This window comes from Ranitomeya variabilis, chromosome 8 (genome assembly GCF_051348905.1).
Source record: "Ranitomeya variabilis isolate aRanVar5 chromosome 8, aRanVar5.hap1, whole genome shotgun sequence".
NCBI lineage: Eukaryota > Metazoa > Chordata > Amphibia > Anura > Dendrobatidae > Ranitomeya > Ranitomeya variabilis.
This window is the reverse complement of record NC_135239.1, coordinates 40,396,374-40,417,394: the sequence shown is the minus strand read 5'-3', so window position 1 is coordinate 40,417,394 and position 21,021 is coordinate 40,396,374. Positions and strand designations below refer to the sequence as shown.

General features: G+C 41.3%; 1 protein-coding gene across 3 annotated transcripts in view; it reads left to right on the top strand.

Annotated features, from left to right (window-relative positions):
- The window catches only part of SEC16B (SEC16 homolog B, endoplasmic reticulum export factor), a 203,089-nt gene that overhangs the window by 149,284 nt on the left and 32,784 nt on the right, over positions 1-21,021 (top strand). For all 3 annotated transcript variants that reach the window (XM_077277621.1, XM_077277622.1, XM_077277623.1), the window contains 3 exons: positions 8,516-8,635; positions 18,964-19,065; positions 19,596-19,692. In XM_077277621.1, coding sequence (XP_077133736.1) covers positions 8,516-8,635; positions 18,964-19,065; positions 19,596-19,692 — 319 coding nt within the window. The remainder of the gene's footprint in view (positions 1-8,515; positions 8,636-18,963; positions 19,066-19,595; positions 19,693-21,021) is intronic.

Genomic DNA, 21,021 nt, shown 5'->3' with positions numbered 1-21,021 from the left:
GACAACATTTACTCTTCTCCAATCTTCTGGGACTTCTCCTGTTCTCCAAGAATTTTCAAAGATTAGGGAGAGTGGTTCAATAATTTCCTCTGCTATCGCCTTCAGAACGCTAAGATGTAATTCATTTGAACCTGGAGACTTGAATTAATTTATGTTAGCTAAGTGTTCCCTCACCATCTCTCTGTTTATAGATATTATGGATTCTTCTATTCTTTCAATAGCCCAGTGAAGATCAGTTGATGTTACATTTACTTTGTGAGAGAAAACAGATGCAAAATAGGAATTTAAAAGTTCGGTCTTCTCAACATCATGTTTACCAATTCACTATTTTCATTCTGTAAAAATCCTATTGTATCTTTGACTTTTCATTTACTTTTTACATACCCCCAAATCCTTTATCATCGCTTTTGACATCTCTTGCAAGCCTTACTTCATTGTCACCCCTACCCAATCTGATGTGTGACCTGCAGGTTCTGAGACAGCATTATATTATTCATTAGATATGCCTCCCTCTTTCCATTTGATAAACATTTCTTTCTTCCTTTTTAGCATGTGCTTAAGTTCTGTGTTCATCTGTTCTGGTTTCCTTAAATGCTTCCTATTGTTCACTCTTTTAGGGATTGTTAACAATTGTGCTTTGAGAATTTAATTTTTCAAAACTTTCCATCCTTCCTGGACATTTTTGGACATCCAGCCATTACATCCCTCCTATCCTCTTTTTGAGTCCCTTAAAATCTTCCTTTCTGAAATCCAACCTTGAAGTCTGAGTCTTCACAGGTCTGCCTCCTCTAGTTATCCAAATTTCTATGATAGCATAATCATTGCCTCCTTGCCTCCTTGTTCTTAGCATCGCTTTATGACAAGTCAAACTTTTTTTTTTAAATGATAAGTAACTAATAGGGGAGTTCAAAGTTCAGAACGCACATTATTAAGGTATGTCCACACAGGATGGAAGTGCTATGGAGTTAGTAGGGGGGAAGAAAATATCTATTAGTAATGATATATGTTTTTAAAAGCTACTAACTGTGGTTATTGGATTTCTAAACACCCCAAACCAACTGATATATCTGGAATTGTCTGACAGTATGTGTCTTCCCTGACAGATGATGTCAGGGTAGAAAAGGATCAGGCCTGTTGAATTTCAATGGGTGATCCATTTTGTTCAGCCTTGACATAAGCCGCCGTCAGTCTGCCAGGAGCTCTCAGAGAACACAAAAACACTCAGCAAATTTAAGCGAATGGGGAAATTGGGAGGGATGGCAGCGGCTTTCTCATAGAAAACACAAAAACACTCGGCCGAGCTAAGCATTCCTTTGTATGGTGAGTTGGTATAGATATATCGCTGAGATATAACTATCATTTGGATGACTGCTATCTTCTATGTATTGGGGTATTTAGTGGGTAATGGGGAGTAGCCTGTAAATTGGATGTGTTTATAAAAATAATTTCAATGCCGTGCTTTGCACGCAATGCTTCGAGATTTCCCTGAAGAATTTTTCATAATGTCGGTAAATATGACATAAAGCTTAAAATATAAATTGATGTAATACCCTGTCTTTTATTTAATTTCTTCTGACAGGTCATAGAGACACTTATGAAGGGTCCAATTGCCCTTTAGTCTGTGAGTCAAAACCCTCATATGAGTTTTTCACTACAGATGGGCTAAGATGATTCACAAAGAAATGAATGGTTATCTCGGCGTTATCTTGGTTTTATTTGTTTTTATATTAGTGATTGTATTTTGGTCTCAATAAAATTTGTATATTTTTGATACAGGTGTGTTTTTTATCGTTGTGTAATACTTTTTTCTTTTGGCTACAGAAATGGATGGTGGCATTGGTTACTGACTAACGATAAGTCACTCCTAATTGGTTTACTGAGGGCCATGTAATTGGATTTAAGGAGTTCTCCTTTTACCAGGAGTTGTCCAAAACAGAAAACGACCTTTAAAGTATCAGTATTATCTAGGCACCAATAAAGAAACTGATGAGTTGTGCTTTCCTCCATGTTTTATTGACTGTGATTACCTAGTTTCATGTTTTCACTGTGTAAATAATGGCCTTTTATATTAGGCTTTTAAACCAGTGACTATTGAGGTCAGGTCATTTAAAAAAAAAAATCTGTACATGTCGATCTCACAAGTAAAACCATTTGAGAAAATAATTAGCCATTGATAATAATGTAAAATGCAGGAAATTATCACTCGTTCTTAGGAGTGAGACATATAAGATAGTAATGAGGAAGCAATTTTAAAAGTCCAGCATTTTTCTAATTCCTGTAATAAGTCCAAATCTAAAAAGTACACAGTAATGCCTTTCATACACATTAGATAGTTGTTAGTCAAACGATCATTCAATTGACAGCCATCCCTCCCAACTTCCCCATCCAATCAACTTTGCCAAGTGTTTTTGTGTTGTCTGAGAGCCCCTGGCAGACTGACAGCAGGTTATCTCCAGGGTAAAAAAAATGGATTACCCACTGAAACTCAACAGTCCGGACCCTTCTCTACCCCAACATCATCTGTCAGGGAAGAGTCAGGAGGCCCTGATACGCATACTGTCAGCCAATACTGCTGATATCGGCTGGTTTGGGGCTCTTAGAAATCCAACAACCACTGTTAGTAGTTTTAAAAATGTATACCATTACTAATAGATATTTTCTTTTCCCCTTACAACTCCAGAACATTTCCATCCTGTTTGGACATACCTTAATAATGTGTGTCCTGAACTCTGGAATCCACTATTAGTTAAATTATCATTTAAAAAAAAAGTTTAACATTTGACTTGTCATAGAGAGATGCTGAGACCATTGTGTTACGCACCTGCCTTGGCAGGACTTCACCACCTTCCTCTGTGGCCGCTGCCCTCTGCTGTTCTCCACATTGGGTTTTACAAGAGACCCGGCATGCTTCCATTTAGAGCCCACTAAGACACACACCCACGTCTTGGTATTAAGACTCCAATGTCCTCTGGTGTGCTCAACCATTTGTGTTCCAACGCTCTGATCCTCCATACCTACAGCTCAGCAGGTTAACCCTCGCTCTGCCATTTCTGCATCTATCCATTGGTTGCAGCAAACAAAGAAACCTCTACTGAACTTAGTTCATGTTGCCTTCAGCCTTGCTTTGTTCCACTTCACTTGTTCTTCTAGTCCTGAATTTCCTGCCTGTGCCAAGTTCATTCTTTCCACTTGCCTGCCTGATACACCAACATCGGAGGTCCGTGTGCCCACCCGGACCTTGGGCTTAGTGATTCCACCTCACTAGGTGAGCCTAAAACAATCACTAAAACCAAAGGGTACAAGTGGCCCTTTGTGAGTGTTGCGTCATTTTGTTTTTTCTAATTCTCCCCACTGAGTATTGAGCAGTATACAGATTTGTCTGAGACCTGAATAGTTTTGCCTCTTCGTTTTAGGAATCAGAGGGAAATCTCAGCACCCAGATTCCCTCAATCAAAACTAATATGTAATAATTACTTCATGTTTAATTTTTTTTTTTTAATTCTATGTAACATTTAACCTAAAAATCCTTTATATACTATACTATATTTCAACTTTAGGTTATGTATGTGTTTGTATGTAGGTGGCTGTATTTGTGTGTGTATGCATTTGTATTCGTTTTGTGTTTCTACGTGTGTGCACATTTATAGAAAACTTTCTCTGCATTTTTCCTTAAAACAGATAGAACAGAATAACGTAGAGACAAACACCAGTGTGAATGAAAGTTTAGAAAAGATTGTTTACTTTTAACCGTATTGGTGCATTTCCCGAATTTAGTCTCTGGAAGCAACGGCATTGTGTTCCAAGGAAACGGAAGAAAATAGCCATGCCTGATAATGTAATTACATTACTGGGAGACACAATAGGCAGGCGGAAAGATAGCGGAAGGCATTCAGTAAAGGTTGCAGGAGGCATCTACAAGAAAATATATTAATGACATATAAAGGTTGAACAGTCCTTTAAAGAAAATATCGACAACTAATTACTCTTATTATAATAGCTTTGGAAATATGGATAATGTCAGTATGACGGTGATACTCTGGGAAAAGTGTTATGTGAATCATTTTACTGGCAATCTTCCATTCTAAAAAAAATGACACGGTACTGAGACGGTACACGGTCTTAGGATTTCTACCGTAGCTTATTCTTTTGTTTTGGTTTCACATGCAAACCTGCACACCAAATGAGAAATCGCACTAATATTCCTGGAAATAATATGCAATAGATGATGCATTGTTCACTTAATTGTGCCCCAGAGTCTTCTTTATTTCTTTTCCCTGGTAGAAAGACAGATTTCTTGTCTCAGAACTGAAAGGAGTAATCAGGATTAGAATAACATAATTATTATTTTTCAAAAACAGTTCCAAATCTAACCAATGGTTATGTCAACCTACATATTTTTGGACATTTTATCTTTCCATGCTTAAAGAGAAGCTATCATGAGAATATGATATATTTTAAATCACACAGACACACACAAACACACATATATATATATATATATATATATATATATATATATATATATATATAGTAGCATAGCGCCTACTACGTGTCTTGGGGGACACTCGCTTGGCACGGGATTAACGCATACAGGCACAGTTTTCTTATAAAACACAGTCTCTTAGGTTTATTTCACACAACATAAATAACATCTTCAGGAACTTGGTAACAGCTTGAACACCATCTGGACATATTCAGCTTCACCACAGTTCGTCTCTGACCCCGGTCAGCATAACCCACGGACCCCTGTCCGTTACCTGTTGGCGACCTTCACAGGTTCCTGGACACCTCTTGGCCTCAGAGGTGCCCCATACACAATGTCTCTCTCCTCTGACCCCAGTCAGCATAACACATGGATCCCTTTCCGTTACCTGTTGGTGCCGCACAGGTTCTCGGATACCTCTCCTCCACAGAGGTATCCTTCAGACGTTCTCACTGACCCTGGTCAGCATTACCCACGGTTATCAGACCGTTCCACAGCACTGGCATGTGCCAGATTCAAAGCCCCACCATGTGCTCTCCAGGGAGACGACACTCCCAACACATGGGCTCTCCAGGACCTTCCAGCACAGACCATTCAGGTCCAGACTCAGAGCCCATGTGACCAGACCTCAGTCACATTATATGGAACTAACCACTCCCCTAGATGGGAGTGTGTGTGGCTAGTTTGACCCTCCCATCTCTCATAATTAGCCCTGCCAATCTCCCATTAGAACTACACATTTACATGTGGGAATACTGGTTCCAGACCACAACACAACTTCAGACTGACAGCGCAGAGTATCCTCCTCTGCAACACACATACCGGCCATCTACAATTCTGCCGGACTTTGTCTCATCACAACAGCTATATCTTCAGTTACCATGCATTCCTATGGCCTCCACAGGCCTCCATGCGCACTCTGGGAAGCCCATACAGCGCCCCCTACCTGTAACAGGGGTCACTACACCACAATGTATATATATATATATATATATATTTATATATATATATATATATATATCCACTATTCACAAAAGGCGATGTTAGAACTGACCCTGTTCCCATCCTTTCTCAAAGACTTTTGCACAGGCTCATTAGACACTTCAATACAAAAGATGGGATCAAGCATTGACCATTGTGGCCATGTACATGTGTTGTTTCCTGAAAGAACAGGAAGTATGAGTATGAAAAAGCCCCAGTGGCCATTGTGAAAATTGTAAGATTTCTATTTTTGTAATACGAAATTAAACTTGTTAAAAAACCCCCACAAAAACATACAAACAAAAAAGCATTGTCAATAAAAAATGTATTTAACAAAAAAAAACCTGAGCTAAACAATATCATTATCTGATGATACCTTCCTTTTTTTTTAACAATGCAACTATTTTTTATTCCATGCATCCATGGTTGTACAACAAATCCAGGTAGATGGCCAACATACAATGTCCTCAGTCCTCAAATTCCCAATCTGAGATTGGTAGTTCCACTGGCCCCGTACCGGGCGATACCCACTGTCTCCTAACTTTTGGTTGGCCCACAGACTTCATATCTCCAGCCAGTATAGTGTGCAGTCACAGCCTATGTTCCTCCAGACGATGGATATCCTGACCGTAGCTCATGGATACCTGTTGTGAATTCTGCTTTTGGGCTCCCTCCGGTGGTTGTAGGTGGTAATGCAGTTGTCCCTGAGTTGCAGTCCTGGTCAGGTGTATCTGCTGAATGCAGTTCTGACTGGGGTATTTAGGTGTGCAGGATTCATTAGTCCTTGCCAGTTGTCAATTGTTGTTGGGAGGTGTTGGACCTCTGCCTGGTTCCTCCTGCCTTTCTGCCAAATCAGCAAAGATAAGTGTCTGGGTTTTTTTTCCTTGTGGCACACATGCTGTGTGCTTCACAATTCAGTGCTATTCTTTGTGTTTTCTTGTCCAGCTTAGATTGTGTCAGTATGTTCTCAGTCTTGTTGGATTCTCTGGAGTGGCAGATATACATTCCATGTCTTTAGTTAGATTGTGGAACTTTTTGTATTATCTGCTGTGGATATTTATGGAAGGGTTTTAATACTGACCGCCTAGTAATCTGTCCTATCCTTTTCTATCTAGCTAGAGTGGCCTCTTTTGCTAAATCCTGTTTTCTACCTGCGTGTGTCTATTCTTCTCCTACTCACAGTCAATATTCGTGGGGGACTGCCTATCCTTTGGGGGTCTTCTCTGAGGCAAGATAGCATTCCTATTTCCATCTATAGGGGTATTTAGTCCTCCGGCTGTGTCGAGGTGTCTAGGATGTGTTAGGCACACCCCACGGCTACTTCTAGTTGCGGTGTTAGTTCAGGATTTGCGGTCAGTACAGGTTCCACCGACTCCAGAGAAAGTTTCATGCGGCTCCAAGGTCACCGGATCATAACAGATACCCCTCCAGCCAACAATCAATCTCCAAAACTCCATAGATCATCCATCCCAGCTTGGATCCTCTTCCATCGAAATCCCTCCAACGACTGCCTGATTCAACCCTATGTCTTTTTCTCTCGCCCCTTAAACATTTCCTTTAGCTCTCAAAACAAAGCATATTCCATCAGCTGGGACTGTATGTGAGACCTCCCATGGTGACAGCTTCCCTGTGTCTACTATACCCCAACCACACAATGGGCCTAAGTTTGGGAGTATAATGGGAGTGAGACCTTGATACAGATGAGATTCATTGAGGCTGGCCTTAGGTTTACATAAGATCTAGCCTGCTGTACCTTCCTTCCAGTTGTGCTGTGTCCTGACTCCTGAATTAAAGTGATTGGTTGCTCTTCCACACTTTTCACAGCATGCAGTCTCAGCATGAGAGACTGCAGCAGCTTTTCCTTCCTTCCTTCCATCCATCCTTCCTTCCTCCCTTTCTTCCTTCCTTCCTTCCATCCTTCCTTTCCTCTCTTCTTTCCTAAATTCCTTCTTTCTTTTCCTCTTTTCCTTTTCTGCCTCTTTTCTTTCTTTCCACCTGTTCCTTCCTTTCCTCTATTTTATTCTCTCCCTCACTTCCATTTCAACCCGTTTTTCTTCCTTCTTACAGCATGTTGTCTCATCTCGAGAAACTGCACCAATTCTTCTTTCATTCCCTCCCCTTTTTCTTCTTTCTTTCTTTCTTTCTTTCTTTCTTTCTTTCTTTCTTTCTTTCTTTCTTTCTTTCTTTCTTTCTTTCTTTCTTTCTTTCTTTCTTTCTTTCCTTCTCCCTTTTCTTTCTTTTTTCTCTTTCTTTCTCTCTCCTTCCCCTTTTTTTACTTTTCTTTTTTTCCTCTCTTTCTATTTCTTTCCTTCCCTCCCTCACCCTTTTTCTTTTTTTCTCTTTCCTTCGTACTTTTTCTTTCTCTTTCTTTCTTTCTTTCTTTCTTTCTTTCTTTCTTTCTTTCTTTCTTTCTTTCTTTCTTTCTTTCTTTCTTTCTTTCTTTTTCTTTCCTTCCCTCCCCCTTCCTTTCCTCCTCCTCCTTCCTTCTTTTCATACTTTTTTCCTTCTCTTCCTCCCTCCATTCCTCCCTTCCCTTTCATACATCCCTCTCTTCATTTTTTTTTCCCTACTGCCTGTCTATGTATTTTCCATTATCAATGTTTGAATTAATAAATTATTTGGAGACTTAGAGATATCCTAAAGTTTGCAGTGGCTGCAGGTAAAAGGAAAACAAAGGTTCTTAAATGGTGAGGAAGATGCTACTTTCCTCAGATAACATATGGTATAATAAATTACTTATGACATCTACTCACATCATAGGTATTAAGAAAGTGGAGTTTAGCCATAACATACTAAAAGTGAAAATGCAAGCTCAGACTACAAAGAGTTTGTTTGTAGTCTGTAGCCATGGAAACCTATGTGCCTACATGGGAACTGGATATTATTAAAACTATATTTATAGTAATTTTATTATAGATGGAGTCATAAACCTATGTACCTTTTACATGCTTATATGATTAAGAGAGTATGCAAACATGAAATCAAATACTTCATATTAGCTGCTATTGTCAAGATACCTCTTACAAACTTTTTCTGTTTTTAATACAATAGAATATGTTAAGAAGGGTTAGCACAGTCTCGGAAGCCTCTACTGTTTCAATGGATAATGATGATGAAGGCGAGGACAGATCTAGTGATGAAGCTGAAGCACACAAGGCTGAAGAGAAGAAGGTAATCTACGGCCCTTATTGTCGGAGTCTACATTCTTTTCGATATATATAGATGCACCTTTTCATCTTCCTTATTTGATAATTTCATGGTATACCGTACGGCTTCATAGAAGTCGGTAAATTAAAGCTTCTAGTACCCCCATTCACTCCCGTTAGCTAGCCTTCTTCTTTTGGCTAAATTAACATTGATTATGTTTTCCCTGGAGTTAGTCTTTGTTCTGTACGTAGCGTAGTGCCTGTGATTAAATTTTAAATAGCCTTGCGAGCGTTACAATACAAGCAAGCATCAACACCGAGAGGGGAGATATGAGCGGGATAAATCTTTAAATTCATCTGTACTGTTTTCTGTTAAATGGAATTGCTGCTTTTATACAAAACAAGCTCATAGGGAATCATTAATCAAAGACTTTGAACTGAAAAACTAGCATAAAATAGCAGCAACAGATGTATTGCTTTTTTGTGATCTTTGTTTTTTTTTGTGCTGGGAAATTAGTTCTGGTGCCAAAAGTGACACACTACTCCCTGACTCTCTGATTCAGCATTTTTATGCCGCACTTTGAAAGATGGTGGATTAACAGCCTTATTAGGGTTTGCTGTGTTGCTAGAAATTAAACTGAGGGAGTAAATGACATAAAAATACACTGGTACATTACCTGAAAAATTCCCTGCTGCTCTGGTGCTACCATTCTGTCCCTCAATGCTATACTTTTTTTTACCTGCTCTGCAGTGGCCTCAAGTCATCTATTCATATGACCGCTGCAGCCAATCACTGGCCTTAGTGCTGGACAGCACAATAGTGGTGAGACATGTGATTGGCTGCAGCAATAACATACAGTAGGTAGACTGTTTGGAATGTTACCGGGAGGACAACCAGCCAATCGTTGTCCTTAGTGCTGGACAGCACAATAGTAGCGAGGCATGTGATTGGCTGCAGCAATAACATGAGTAGAGTGTTTGAAATGTGGCCGGTAGGACAACTGTAGCTAATCACTGGATTTAACGGTGGACAGCACAGTAGTGCTGAGGCCAGTGACTAGCTGCAGTAGCAATAACATGGGTAGAGTATTTGGAATCTGGTCAGTAGTATTCATATGTGCGCCGCTGCCGGTGCCAGCACCGTAGAATCCTCACAGCGCGCACTGAGCGCAATATGAGGATTCGCAAGTCTGCAGTCACATAGAGGGACTGCAGACTTGTAGTTTAAGACTGGACAACGACTTTAAAGTTATGTGCACATAATCTTTTTGCTATGTTTTCAGAGCTCGAAAATGAGCAGAAACTCAAAGTTTTGGAGGGGGATATGGAGAGTTTCTGCTCAGTTTCTGTTCTATTTACTCCTTTCAAAGCTCTGTGTATGCAGCGCCCCAGAGTCCTGGTCGTTGCAGTAATGTCGCTCTGCCACTAAGGGGAGCGATGTTACGTCCGATGGCACTAAAGGAGTTCACCTGACCAGGTACCACAGTCACACATTACACTTCACATTCCGGCCACCAGGGGGAGCAAAAGGTTTTATGTATTAGGCCACTCCTCACACTCTGGTAAAACTGGGGGTTGGATAGGAAGTTAGGAAGAAAGCTGACTGGGTTTTGCCCAGGCACCATCCAGTGAGAGAGGGTGTTGTGGGGAAAGATTCAGGGGGGTCCCTGTCAGGGGTGGGATCCTGACAGAGGCCTAGCAAGAGACAGATCGTTATGGAACCGCGCCTGCACCTCGTTGCGGCGGTATCTTAAGAAAGGACAAGAAGCGAAGTATATTGTGGAGAAGTGAGAAACGAGATCATAGCACTAGGAGATAATACCGGGAGGAGTCGTGCCCTAAGATCGTGGCAACATCCTTCTGAGGCGCGTAGCCGGTGGCCGGAAGACCGAGGGAGTACTGGCTCTACGCACTACTCCGATCGCGGCAGGGCAGTTAACTTTAGATTGGCTGTCTCACCTATTCACCTAAGCAGACAACGGAGGCAAATTGTGGGAGAGGGGTGTCTCTAGGGTCCCTATAAAAAAGCTCCAGGCCTACCTCGTCATACGGGTGCGTCCTATCCACACTGGGGATGGAGAGAGAGAACATCAGAAACAGATACAAAAGGTTGTGAGGATTATCCCGTGGTGCTCAGCAGGGAGGTACTACAACACACAGGCGCAAGTAGGAAGGCTACTGATTTCCACCTGTAAAGGGAACTCTGGATGTGCCTTCGGACCGGCCGGTCTCAGCCAGCCCTGTTAGCAGTGCTCTGGATTGTGGATGCCGAAGTCTACAGTAAAAGGTAAAGAGACTGCAACCCTGTGTCCTCGTTATTTACTGCGACCTACAACATCATCATCTACACCTCAAAGGAAGCCCTGGGGACATACTTCACGTGTGGGAAGATATACCATCTAGCTGCCATTCCATCACCCCGGTGGACCCCTAGCAGCGTCGGTCATCCTGACCGAATACCACAGGTGGCGTCACGGACACTTGACAGACTTCTACCTACACCTTTAATTGGATGCTCCTTAGCAGGGCCACGGACCGGGTCGGGCCACCGTGACATCCCCAGAACCATGACAGAGCGACACGGTACCAAGTACCCCGCTGCCCTGCGTCTGGGGGCGCTCCACGTACACTTAGCCAAATCATGTAATAATACACCCCTGGCCTCGTTTGTATTGAGCTGGTGGCAGACACATCATTGGTGCAACGTGTGCAGCTGCACAAAGGCCAAAGAGGTAAGGGTGCCCACCTCCACCTCTAAAGCAGGTGGGATTTTGCATTTGCATTATGATGAGCTATTAGACTACACGGGGGTCATATACTGTTCTTGCACAGGAGTCCGCATCTAATTATGTCCATCAGTACACTGACCATAGATGAATCTGCTAAATGTAAACAAGAGGCTCTTACATTATCAAAGCAATCATTTTTGTCACAAACTGATAACACTAAGAAACATCTAAGTAGAAGAGCACAACAAAATATACAGTGGCATGTAAAAGTTTGGGCACCCCTGGTCAAACTTTCTGCTAATGTGAACAATTAATGAAGTTGAATATGGAATGATCTCTAAAAGGCCTAAAGTTAAAGATGTATTTTATGCAAAACAATGTATATATACATAGGGACTATGCAAATGTTTGGGCACTATGCATTGATAGTACACAGTAGCACCCCATTTTCGAAAGTATCACAGCTTGTAAACACTTTTTGTATTCAGCCAGGAGTCTTTAAATTTTTGTTTGAAGGATTTTCATCCATTCTTCCTTGGAAAATTGTTCCAGTTCTGGGTTGTGTTGCTTGCACTGCTATTTTGAGGTCTAGCCACAGAGTTTCAATGATGTTCAGATCAGATCAGGGGACTGTGAGGGCCATTGTAAAACCTTCTGCTTGCGCCTTTTCAGGTAGTCTATTGTAGATTTTGATGTGGGTTTAGGATCATTATCCATTTGTAGAAGCCATCCTCTTTTCAACTTCAGCTATTTTGCAGATAGTGTTATGTTTGTATCAAGAATTTTTTGAAGCTTTATTGAATTTATTCTTCCCTATACCGGTGAACTTCTGACGCTAAATCTTAAGGTGAGGACACAGGAGAGGTTCCCTTCTAATGACTCTTCCATGATGGCCATATTTTGCAGGAGTCTCTGAACAGTAGAACAATGTACCACAACTCCAAAATCTGTCTTTTGCAATCATGCTTGGGTTCTTATTTTCCTCTCTAGCAATTCTACAAGCTCTCACTGAAATTTGTCTTGGTTTTCCATAACTTATCTTGACCTTCACTGTTCCTGTCAACTGCCATTTCTTAATTATATTTTGAACTGAGGAAAGCGAAACTAGAAAACGCTTTGCTACCTTCTTGTAGCCTTTTCCTGCTGTGTTCCTCCACCATTTATTTTCAGCGTGCCAGGCAGCTGCTTAGACGAACCCATGGCTGCTATTTTTTGGCATAAGGTTAGAGGTGGTTGGGTTTTTATAAAGCTGGGAAATTTGCATCACCTGACCTTTCCTAATGATGATAATGAACAAGCCATAATCCTAACAGGCTAATTAAGGTCTGAAACCTTGGTCAAAGTTTTCTGAGCACAGATCTGCAAGATTGCCAAAAGTTTTGCATCGGCCCATTTTTCTTTTTGCAATTTTAAAAATGACAACATACTGTATATACAGCTCTGGCAAAAATTAAGAGACCACCACATCAAAACCCTGTCATGGGCAGCCCAATCTCCAGACCTGAACCCCATTAAAAACCTCTGGAATGTAATCAAGAGGATGAGGGATAGTCACAAGCCATCAAACAAAGAAAAACTGCTTAAATTTTTGCACCAGGAGCAGTGTGAAAGACTGGTGGAAAGCATGCCAAGACGCATGAAAGCTGTGATTAAAAATCATGGTTATTCCACAAACTATTGATTTCTGAACTCTTCCTGAGTTAAAACATTAGTATTGTTGTTTCTAAATGATTAGGAACTTATTTTCTTTGCATTATTTGAGGTCTGAAAGCACTGTTTTTTTATTTTGACCATTTTTCTTTGTCAGGAAAGAAATACAAAATTTATTGCTTGGAAATTGGGAGACGTTGTGAGAAGTTTATAGACTAAAAGAACAATGTACATTGTACTCCAAAATATACCTATAAAGAGAAAAATCAGACAAACTGAACATTTTGCAGTGGTCTCTTAATTTTTTCCAGAGCTGTATATTTTTTTTGTCCAAAATACCGTATTTTTTGCTATATAAGACGCACCTGATTATAAGACGCACCCCCAAATTTGGTGAAGAAAAAGAGAAAAAAATAATTTTTCATGTTAAATGGGGGTCTGTCTTATAATGCCAGTGTCCATTTTACAAATCATATATATGTCCCTTATTCTGTTATCTATATAACCCCCATCCTGGCATATTTCCCCCTTGTGCTGGCACACTGGCACATAGCCCTCCTGTGCTGCTGGCACACTGCCCCCCTGTGCTACTGGCACGCTGCCCCCCATCCTATCCTGGATATGGACCCCCTTTCACTATATGCCCCCCTGCTGGCTCTACAGCACACAGATTTGGATTATAAGACGCACCCCCCCACTTCCCCCCAAAATTTTGGGGAACAAAAGTGCTTCTTATAACCCGAAAAATATGGTACAAATGAAATGTGTTTTCTTTAACTTTAGGCCTTTTAGAGATCATTTCATCTTCAACTTGCTTAACTGTTCACAATAACAGTAATTTTGACCAGGGGTGCCCAAACGTTTACATGTCACCATCTTTATTAGTGATATACACTCACTGGCCACTTTATTAGGTACACCATGCTAGTAACGGGTTGGACCCCTTTTGCCTTCAGAACTGCCTCAATTCTTCGTGGCATAGATTCAACAAGGTGCTGGAAGCATTCCTCAGAGATTTTGGTCCATATTGACATGATGGCATCACACAGTTGCCGCAGATTTGTCGGCTGCACATCCCAAAGATGCTCCATACAAGGCAGGATGGATCCATGCTTTCATGTTGTTTACGCCAAATTCTGACCCTACCATCCGAATGTCGCAGCAGAAATCGAGACTCATCAGACCAAGCAACGTTTTTCCAATCTTCTACTGTCCAATTTCGATGAGCTTGTGCAAATTGTAGCCTCAGTTTCCTGTTCTTAGCTGAAAGGAGTGGTACCCGGTGTGGTCTTCTGCTGCTGTAGCCCATCTGCCTCAAAGTTCGACGCACTGTGCGTTCAGAGATGCTCTTAGGCCTACCTTGGTTGTAACGGGTGGCGATTTGAGTCACTGTTGCCTTTCTATCAGCTCGAACCAGTCTGCCCATTCTCCTCTGACCTCTGGCATCAACAAGGCATTTCCGCCCACAGAACTGCCGCTCACTGGATTTTTTTTCTTTTTCGGACCATTCTCTGTAAACCCTAGAGATGGTTGTGCGTGAAAATCCCAGTAGATTAGCAGTTTCTGAAATACTCAGACCAGCCCTTCTGGCACCAACAACCATGCCACGTTCAAAGGCACTCAAATCACCTTTCTTCCCCATACTGATGCTCGGTTTGAACTGCAGGAGATTGTCTTGACCATGTCTACATGCCTAAATGCACTGAGTTGCCGCCATGTGATTGGCTGATTAGAAATTGAGTGTTAACAAGAAGTTGGACAGGTGTACCTAATAAAGTGGCCAGTGAGTGTATATACCGTATATTTCATTTTTGAGGGGAAGTCAAAATATTTTCCAGGTGCAATATCTTTAGGAGACCATGCTTGAAACTCTCCTACATTCATCTTTGGTTGTGTATAGTTTATCACAAAATTAGATAAAGGTGACCCGAAATGTAGAAGACTTTTTTTTAACAATAATTTTCATGGATAGAACAGGGACATCAAACCAGCAAACCATGGCATTATCAACAATATGAGACATCAACAATAAGAGACCTTAAAGGGAACCTGTCACCAGTTTTTGAATCTCTGAACAAATGCCGCCACCTTTATCTGCTCTTGTGCTGCATTCCACAAATGTGTCTATCATTTCCTAGCTCCCTATGTATACCCTAAAAATACCATTTTAATTGCTATCGGGCTGCATTTATATGAGGATGATCTGATTCGATGGGCATCCTCCCTGAAGTGTCTGTGTTTCCTTTCTGCTCCTAATCACCATCATCCAGCTTTGATTGACATGGATGATGTGTCCTGCGTCATACACACATAGAAATTACATTTCGCACCTGCGCAGTAGGCTTCCAGGCTTGTGCAGTTGCACTTTGGCGGACAGAACATAAAACATCACTGCGCAAGCGCCTAGAACGTTATTCTGGTCATTTTCGGTGGCACGGTACGTTGGAGCCAGAATCACATCGCTCGGTGCTTTCGCAGTGATGTTTTATGCTTTGCCCAAAGTAGGGAAAAGCAAGGTGCGCCTGCTCGGGCTTGTGAAGCCACTGAACAGGTGCAAAGTCTCATTTCGTCATGTGGATGAGGCAGGGTACATCATCCACGTCAATAAAATCAGAAGATGGTGATAACGAGCAGAGAGGAGGTGCAGACACCGCAGGACGGACCCCTATTGGACCATCCTCATTTACATACAGTGTGGGACCAATTTAAATGGTATTTTTGGTGGTATACAGGGGGAGTCAGGAGATAATGGACTCATTTGTGGAATACAAAACAGGACCAGATAAAGGTGGTGACATTTGTTCAGAGACTCAAAAACTGGTGACAGGTTCCCTTTAATAGGGCAGCGTGTGTAGAAGTGATGGGCACACTGTGTGTGAGAATCATGCATTGATGTTCTCAGCTTGTTTCTTAACGTTACTTTGCATCTGTACTTTTTTATTATCATAATTGCGAGTCACTCATTAAATATTGATTGCAAAAGAATGTGCAGTCATACCAATCATCATGTATAACATTTGTCGTGCAATTAAATGACCACCTGTCACCCAAGTTTGTGTTATAATAACTGATAGCTTGTAAAATAAGCTCTTCATCTAAATAATGTACTGTATCTTAAAGGGAACCTGTCAACAGATTTTGCCGCTATAAGATGCAGCCACTGCCTTTCAGGGCTTATCTACGGCATTCTACAATGCTGTAGATAAGCCCCCAATCCAACCTGCAAGTGAAGAAAAATAAGTTATATTATACTCACCCGGGGGGGGCGGTCCGGTCCGATGGGTGTCACAGGGCATCTTCTTGTGACACCGCCCTCCTGCTTCTTCATCGCTCCCCAGCATCGGTGCTCCTGCGCATGCGCAGCCAAACCTCCGCCCCCTCCTCCCTGAACTTCAGAATGGGCAGCGGATGCGTTGAAAAACTGCATCCGCTGCCCATGTCGTACACAAATTTCACAACGTGCGTCGGTACGTCGGCCCGACGCATAGCGACGGACCCTTACCGACGCAAGTGTGAAAGTAGCCTAAGGCTTCTTTCACACTTCCGACTTTTAGCTCCCGTCAAAATCCTTCAACTTTTGAAAACACAGGATCCTGCAAATTTTTTTGCAGGATCCTGTTTTTTCTCATAGTCTTGTATTAGTGACAGATTGTGACGGATGGCCATCCGTTTCATCTGTCGAGCACTGGATCCGTCGGAAAATTCCTGTCTGTCAGGCGGAGAAAACGTTCAGAGGAACGTTTTTTCTGCACGTCAGAAAATCGCTCAGTGTCTGGTCCTGCGCTGCCCTTCGTCGGCTATAATGGAAGCCTATGGGCACAAGATCCGTCGCTGACCGTCAAAAACAGGAATCCAGTGATGTATCCCGTTTTTCTATTCTGAGCATGCCTGGAAGGATTTTGTAGTCGGGGATAAAAAATCTCTCTCTCTCTCTCTCTCTCTCCCTCTGTCCAGAATTTTATAAATAGAAATTCAGGCAGCACCACAATCGACCCATCCATCAAAATGCTGGATGCGTTACACACGTTTTTCAATAATTTCTACACATCAACACATTATGATGGCCGCCTGCCGAAGGAAGTGTGAAAGAACCCTAACACTCACATTTTGGTGACAGGTCTCTGCTGTCTCCTGTTCTTCAATTTCAGGAACTGCCGCACACACATTGGGGGACATCAAATTCCTTTTATAATTAAGTGTACTTTACTGTCCATTTTCATCATATTGAAGCATGTAGTATTGGGCACAAACTTTTCCATTTTCAAAGTTCATAGCACAGCGTGTTCTGATGTCCCCTGTTCGCTCGCCCTGAGCTATCCCTTTCCTGTTTGGCATCTCTGACCTCTGGGATACTCAGTCCAGCTCTGCAGATTCTGAGTCCCATCCCAACTTCCTTATGCGATTCCCTGTCCTACTTCCTCTCCTAGGAAGATACCGAGGCATGCTTCTCGGTGCCTCAGTTGGACCGTAGGCTCCGAATGTTCCAGGAATGTCCCCTCCGAGTTTATGGCTGTTGTTGTCTTGCTGCTGAACAGCCCGTGCTCCTCGTGACCTCAGACCTCCAACTACTGCTCTCTCCATCTAATGTCTTACTCTCAAATAAAGAACCCGGAAGTGTTCCTCTTGTTAAATGGCCCTAACCCTCCCACACTGAGGCTGTTCCTGAACACATTAACTGATTCTATCCTAAATCTGTCTATTTCCTGAACTTATTGTTCCCACCAAATCACTGTTCCCAATCCTATCATATAGATAAATCTTAACCTATGCACTAATCTCATCTGTCCCCTATATCTAATACATTTATCAGAACACATTGAGTCATCCATAGACAGATATTTCCATCACAGCCATGAATATTTGACTTGAGAATATCTCTTTAAACAGTGGTGTTGGTGTATGAGTGTATTAAAACCTGTCTTTTACAAGAGATACTGTACGCTCGGACCAGCATTTAGACTGGGGCCAGTTGGACAATATTCAACAATGTCATTAAATCTCACATGATTAATAGCTGAGAAAACATGGTGTGATTCAATCAGACTTTTATACATCTAATCCCATGTTCTTAACATAATAGTTAGAAAATGAGCGATTGCTGTTACAGGATTAATCACACTGAGCCGTTAGAAATTGCCCAAGTAGCCGGGCCTTTAAATACAGCTTAGCAGGAAAGCAGTCCATTGGAGTGGAGACAGGACTATAATGAGCTAACAAGCTTTTAATATCATATTCTGCTGGAAAATGCTTATTAAAGAATTCAGGCGATGGCGGATGCTAGGAGGCATAATGTAGTCAGCTCGGTATAGCCTATTATTTACAGCTAAAAAAGATATTAGTACAAATTACAAGACTGTGTGATGGAAGATATGTAGATTTTTTCTTAAGTAAGGCAATGGTATTATGTATTAAAGAGCTTGTCCGGGCATAAGGATCTGATGACCTCTCTACAGGATAGGTCATGAATAGCAGGTCGTTGGGTGTCCACCACCAGACGCCCCCACTGATCAGTTGTTTTTTTGGTCTAGCTGCAGCCAGATGTAAACACTTTGAATGGAGCTTCTTTCTTTCATTAGATTGTTGACCTACTCAAGTCTAAAGTGCATGCAGTAATATCAGACATATAAACAATATAATTGGTTAATCAAAGAAATTTAAAGGCAGCTTGTTGGTTTTTTTATTTCCTTTGTCCCAAACCCAAAAGGTCATACGTGGCCAACTACTTCTCATGCCAGCCCTGACTCCTGCTCTTGCCGCTGAAAGTTGGCTGGTTAGTCTTAGTTGCACTCTGCCTAGGTACATCTATACCTTCATATGAAATATGGGGGCCCATTGTCGCTACATTTCCGACAAAGAAACAATTTTATACAAATAGGTTGCAACAAAGAGAGACAAGTTGTTTGCTTTGGCCATAAAGGTTGTTAGCCATCTTGTACTTTCATTTATTTACAATATACCTTGTTCTTTCATACAGGGATCCTCTTTTGGATGGTTTAATTGGTTTCGGTCCAAGCCAGCAAAAGATACCGCAGTCCCACCAAGAGAGGCACAAGTTCCACCAAAATCTTCATCTCTGGTAACAATATAATTACAAACGGTGCCTTTTAAAAATTGGATTTTTGTGTTGTAGCTTCTATATCAAGAACATGCACTTATGTCGAGAAACGGGTTCTCTTGATTCCATTCCCACCCGATGAGGTGGACTCTGCCACCCATCGAGCAAGAGAACTAATAAAGATGTGGCTTCCTACTATTCACTTTTATGGGAGTTACAAAAACAGGGTGCATACAGTAGCACACCAATCATACAGGTCCTTGAGGTAGAACTTTCACCTCTCAGATATATATGGCATATCCTATGAACATGCCAGGAATGTCAAGATGGGAATACCCTTTGATGTAAATTAGCCATTGTTTCTCAGCAGTAAAAAGAAAAGTAAGCCAGATGAACATATCCCAAAGGGAAACTCTTTTGGCAAATGTATGGCTAATGAAGTCCATGGGCATATATCAATGTATTCCCACGGTAAATAGCGAATGCATATCACAGACGTAATGTGAGTAGAATTTACAGTTGCTCAACTTGACCTTAAATTATATTCTTAGACTCAACCTCCAGTAGGACATAGCAAGTTCCAGCCACCACCTCCATCGACATCAACTTATCACTTGCCAAAAGCCACCAGTAGCTCACTTTATACAGGTACGGGTAATTTTTGTTATTAATGTCCTCAATAAATGCCAACATGAATTAAAAAAAACAACATTTCAGCTAGACTTTTTATAACTTGGACACATTAGTATCACAGAATTTACCAAGGAAACAGTAAATGATAAATCGTAGTTGTGCCGGTACTCCATGACTTTCATATTCTATCCTATGGACAATAATATTATTGTTCACAAGAGCCGATTTAATCCATTCCACCAGTGGATAAGTAATAAATGCTTTTTTATGTGTAGAAATACATGGTAATGCTTGGCATAGGATGAATAAGAGATTTCACAGAAATTATTACTTGGAGTGCAAGAAAGTAGGAATAAGAATTGCTATCTCAATACAGTTTTGTTAACATTGGCTGAAGTTGTTTCAGGTCTTCTGTAAGAGGGGTTCTTTGCCTGTGTCCCTACGAATCCACTTTTTACTTTTCGTGCATTGTATGAAAATAACACAAGAAATCTATCTGATAATGCTACAAGGCTTTTGTTCCCAAACCAACAGTAAATAACCAGAACCCAGGTGTAGTAGGTGTTTTGTAGGACAATGAAGCTTGCTTTTTGAAGACATTGCCTTTACCTACTGATAAACAAAATCTGTTTTTTTGATATTTTTGCATATCTTAGGTAAAGTACAGAATGTGCTTATGTCTATAGTTCAGCATATGATTCACAAGGTATATGTTCCACATTGTCCACAGTCTTGATGGAAGCCATGACACCTGACCGCCATAGAGCTCCATTGTAGAAAAGCGTATATGATTGTTACTTAGTGCACTCAATGTGAAATTAATTTTAGTGACATACACTATGTGGACAAAAGTATTGAGACACCTCTTAATCACTGAATTTAGGCGAATTCCATACGTAATTTGGTCTTTTCAGTGGTAACATAAGAATGCGAAACCTGGACAATAAAGAAGCAAGACAAAAGAATTGATGCCTTTGAAATGTGGCACTGGAGAAGGATGTTATCAATACCATGGATGGTGAGAAGAAAAAAAAAAAACAATTTTGGAACAAATCAACCCAGACATGTCACTTGAAGCAAGGATCACCAAACCACTACTTGCCTACTTTGGATACATCATAGAAAGAGAGCAATCAATGGAGAAGGACTTCATGGTCGGAAGAATAGAAAGAACAAGACAAAGAGGAAGAGCAGCTACTCTATGGCTTGATACTAGCAAGATAATGACAGAGAAGACCCTGGTGGACCTATCTCAGCTGTACAAGATCAATCTTCCTACAGATCATTCAACCATCAAGGTACTATGGCTTGTGATCGAGCCGAAGGCCATTAAATAATAATAAA